Source organism: Vombatus ursinus, unplaced genomic scaffold (assembly GCF_900497805.2).
Source record: "Vombatus ursinus unplaced genomic scaffold, bare-nosed wombat genome assembly UNPS02014638.1, whole genome shotgun sequence".
Classification (NCBI taxonomy): domain Eukaryota; kingdom Metazoa; phylum Chordata; class Mammalia; order Diprotodontia; family Vombatidae; genus Vombatus; species Vombatus ursinus.
This window is the reverse complement of record NW_020954416.1, coordinates 1-4334: the sequence shown is the minus strand read 5'-3', so window position 1 is coordinate 4334 and position 4334 is coordinate 1. Positions and strand designations below refer to the sequence as shown.

Sequence of the window (4334 nt, the reverse complement as noted above, 5' to 3'; positions counted from 1 at the left end):
GGTTTGGCTTGTTGATATTTTGACACGCATGTGATCTCTGTTGATGACAAGAATACTCAGTGTGCATTAGCAGAACCCAGAGACAAAGAAAAAAAGGACAAAACAAAACTGAGGACATTGTAAGTGTCTGGTAGGCAGTTGGGAATGGAATTCAAGAAAAAGACAATATGTGAATATGTGTCTTTTATTTGAAATGATAGTAATTCAATATGACATTTCAGTTTTAGGTACAGTATATCTTTCCTTGATATAAAGATAGTTCTAGGTTCTTGTCATCTTAACCGTGAGACTCCAGTGTATACAGACATCTCTGTCATTGATCATCACTTTTATTCTTCTACTCCCATCTTAGCCAAGCCCCTTCTGTCGCCACTTGTTACTTAATATACAGAATATAAGTCAAATGTCAAACTTAGATGTGTTTGAAATTGCTGGAGCAAATACCTGAGAACCATCAGGAACATTGTAGCCCTATTCACAGTTTAATTTTAACAGCTAAACAATAGAGAATAGGGAGGGATGGAGTGGAGGAGGACGAAGAGGGGAGGCAAGAATTTAATCTGTTCCTGATAGCCTAACACTCAGTTTATGGGACCATATTTATTTTTGTAATTGGCTGTTTCCTGTCTTTAAATGCCTATTTATTCATGTCTGCCACCTTCCTCTCACTTTATTGGCCTTGAGGTCACCACATTATCTTTCTCTTCAAAATCAATTGACATTTTTATGAAAAGAGTTTGCAAGGTGAGAGTGGCATCTAGAAGGGGGGGTGGTGTTTCGCGATGTAGATGCTGGGAAACAAGTGTCGCGCATAATTGCATCCTACCATTTGCATATGTTTTAGTTGATTTGTATTTAGATTTACATGGGTTACTTTGAATATATTGACATTTTAAAATTTTAAGCACTTTACACAATGATATGGTAGATTCCAATCCACTGCTCAGTGAGTATCAGGGGAAGGATAGAAGTAGGGAGATGGGCATTTTCTAACTGTGGTATTTTGCTAACTCCTTTTTAGTTTATGCCTGTGGGTTTGCTCTGCTAAGCTTCTTACTGCAGTTTCAGTTCTACTGACTGTCTCTAGGTCAAATCCCACAAACACAATGTTCCTTTCTGTCATCGTGAGCTTTGAGACTGGGGACCCTAAAAATTGGGAAGCAATTAAGCCAGAATACGTAGCTCACCCTTTCTCTTTCTGGGAAAACTCAAAGATATTAGAGTATTATGATGAGTGAGTGCTAGAAAGAGATATTGTTCAGTGGAAAGATAAATTCTCACAACGGCCAGAAAAAAAGAATATTTGCACTGATTTTTTTCCCCATAGCTCTGAGCGTATTGGCCTGCACTGCTGCCGTTTGATCTCAGGAAGAAAGCCACCTGCTGATTCAAAATGTTTGTTTCTAGGTGCCAGATCGACCTGTCAGCCCTCAGTAGAGAACAGACTCACAAGCTGGAGTTAGAGCTGGAAGAGGGCGAAGGACATCTGGCGCTGCTGGTCACCCTGACAGCCTCCGCCACTGTCAGCATGTCTGACCTCTCTGTAAACTCCTTGGAGGACCAGAAGGAACGAGAAGCAATATTAAAGAGACATGTATGTATCCACCTCATGTATATAACACTCGTTCTTCAAGGTTCATACATGACTAGAAGAAAATGTAAATAATTTACCTGCGATGTCACAAACATTGCTGAGAATACGTCCTGTCTGAGGGATAAGGAAACACACAAAGCTCTGAGAATTCAAGGGCTTCGTTCTTTCTGAATCAACAGTTATATATCATTTGCTGTTGTATTACTGGATATCTCTCAGGTGTCTTAGCTCAAATTCTACAGTTTTTAATTCTGTGATTTTACAAGATTCTCATTAACATGAAGGAATGGATTTATTACTTTATTTTTAAAATGAACTTATTCCTTATAGTTGCCAATAACTTTTTTTTCTTCCCAAATGAAATGGAGTTTAATGCCACTTATGATCACTGGTAGGTTGTGGTAACTTAGTGCACAGAATTAGATTCCGTTTTCACCTGACTGGAAAAACCCCTCTCTTTTGCTCAGTGGTAAAGCATAGTTCATTGGATGTGAAGAGTTCTGACCTTTTGATTGCTTGCAAAAGAATGAATTTGTGTAGCAAATCCCCAAAATGGTGATGTGAATGAGATTTTCCCAATTCCAAATATTTTGAACCAAATTGCTCTATTTCCCAGAATCCTCACACTGTCGAACAGCTATTATGTAGATTTATTGAAGCAACAGAGAGGGGAGCTCTTACTCCACCGTTTATTGTTAATGAAAGCACTAAAAAGTAAATGTCTCACTACCCTTGAAAGATGGGGGTAGTGGGGTGCTTTTCCACTTAAAATTACAAAGCTTTTATTGTACAGTGCTGCCAGGTGTTTAGGAGGCTTCTCTAGACACTCAACCATTAAACCAAGCTCTGACTGACAAAGAACTGCTTAATTTTTTTTTTAGATTTTAAAATATTCCTATTCGCTGACTGACATCCTTTCAGTAACTGAATTTAATAAAGATGTACCTTATCAGGCTGTGCAGATAACATGAAGTGCTGGTACTAATGCGCTACAATATTCTTCAAACAGATTAGCAGGATGTGCGCTTCAGCAAATGTATTCTGGATATCTCCACTGAATCAGCTGTCTGTTAATGCTTGTACAACTCACACACCAATAGTGTTATCATTAACACAGTTTAATAGAGGTGACTTAGCAAGGCAAAACACCATATTTTTAAAAACCAATCCAGAGTTAAAGTATTGTGCACCATCTTTTGAAAACATAATTATAATTATGAGAATTATTTCAAATTTGGGTACTACCAAGACAAATTCTCCCTTTTCCATGGAAAGATCTTCATAAATAGCCAAATGGATTTTTTTTAATAGCAGTATAAAATTTGTACTAAGTATAAGCCATACTTGATGAATTAATATTTTAGTAATATCCTATACATTAAATTATATACCTAGCTGAGAAATTTGGGCATAAATGCAGTTATTATTACTGTATTTTCCACTTGGATAGGCTTTATTAAACTGGTCACTTTCCTTCATAATGTGAATGCTTTCCATAATTTCTGGTACTATATAAATGATCAAATATTTTCCTTCTTACATTAAATATAAAACATTATGTGAAAATGCAAGATGAATAAATGTTACTCAGAATATACATTTTAACCTATGTTAATAATAAGCTTTCATAACTCTACTGCAAGGTTGAATGTTTTCTGAGAAACTTAAGATGTGCTGTTCGAGAAAGTTACTTCTAGGAGTAGTAAGTCTTATCAGTTCCTAGAATGCAAATCATCTATGTGTATTAGGGGTATACAAACAATTTTATTTCTAAACTTGTAGTCTTTCTGAAATGGAAGAACTCTGCTATGCCTGAGTGGGATAAGATGTGCTTTTAGGTGATTATTGATTATTGAGGTGATTATTTTAGGAAGCTTAATCAGTTAGCTAAATATTTTTTCATATACTAATAAGGTTCTAGGTTAACTTTTTCTCACCTGTTGTGCTCAGGATAGTAAATGAGCTGACATCACCCACTTATCAAACACTCCTGAAGAATGACTCCATTACAGTCATTTAATCATTTGTAGCTGAAATTACAAATTAAATAGACATTATGGTGCAAAATATTATTTTAGCACCCCTGTCTGAAAAAAAGACTGCTAATTCTTTCCCCCCACACATTTTTCCTTTTTTTTTCTTTTCTTCTTTTCTTTCTTTTTTTTGTGGGTGGAAGTTAGGGGGAGAGTAGTACTGGGTAGCAGACCAAGAGAGATTGTATGACCTTTTCAGAACGGGTGTGCCGAACCCTAGCTCCCCCTTGTCACCATTTAAAAACCAGAGAAGCTAGTTTAGAGAACAAGTTGTTAGCATTCCATTTTTATTATGACATTTCAGTCATCCGATTTAATGTCCCTTGACCGGATTGTCCACCGTGAGACAATGGGCTTGAAATGTTATTTAGAGCATTGCTAAAAGGTGAGCGGTTCGAAGATGACAGTGAGTCATAAGGCGGGTGGTGTGACATTAATTTTCTCCATAACAGAGATGGAATAAGACGTCACAGTGACAAGCTGTCAATCAGTCCTGGCCCCTCAGTGGATCTCGATGCCATAGGATGGGGTATTGCTTCTCCCATAATAGAGCTGAACTGAGATGCTCTTCCTGACAGCTGCTGCAGCCATACAGAAAATATATTATACAGCCTTTCATTAAAAAAATAAAGAGGCCTCATCTCCAGAGCATTTCAATCTTTTCCCATCTATTGAGGGCTGAAAGGATTCACAGCAAATCATAGATT

General features: G+C 37.0%; 1 protein-coding gene across 1 annotated transcript in view; it reads left to right on the top strand.

Annotated features, from left to right (window-relative positions):
* The window catches only part of LOC114042609 (multiple C2 and transmembrane domain-containing protein 1-like), a gene marked incomplete at both ends in the record, with an annotated part of 21134 nt that extends 19540 nt beyond the window's left edge, over window positions 1-1594 (top strand). The window contains one exon of the mRNA XM_027861296.1: window positions 1408-1594. Within this exon, the coding sequence (XP_027717097.1) occupies window positions 1408-1594 (187 nt within the window). The remainder of the gene's footprint in view (window positions 1-1407) is intronic.
* Between the last annotated feature and the right edge of the window lie 2740 nt (window positions 1595-4334).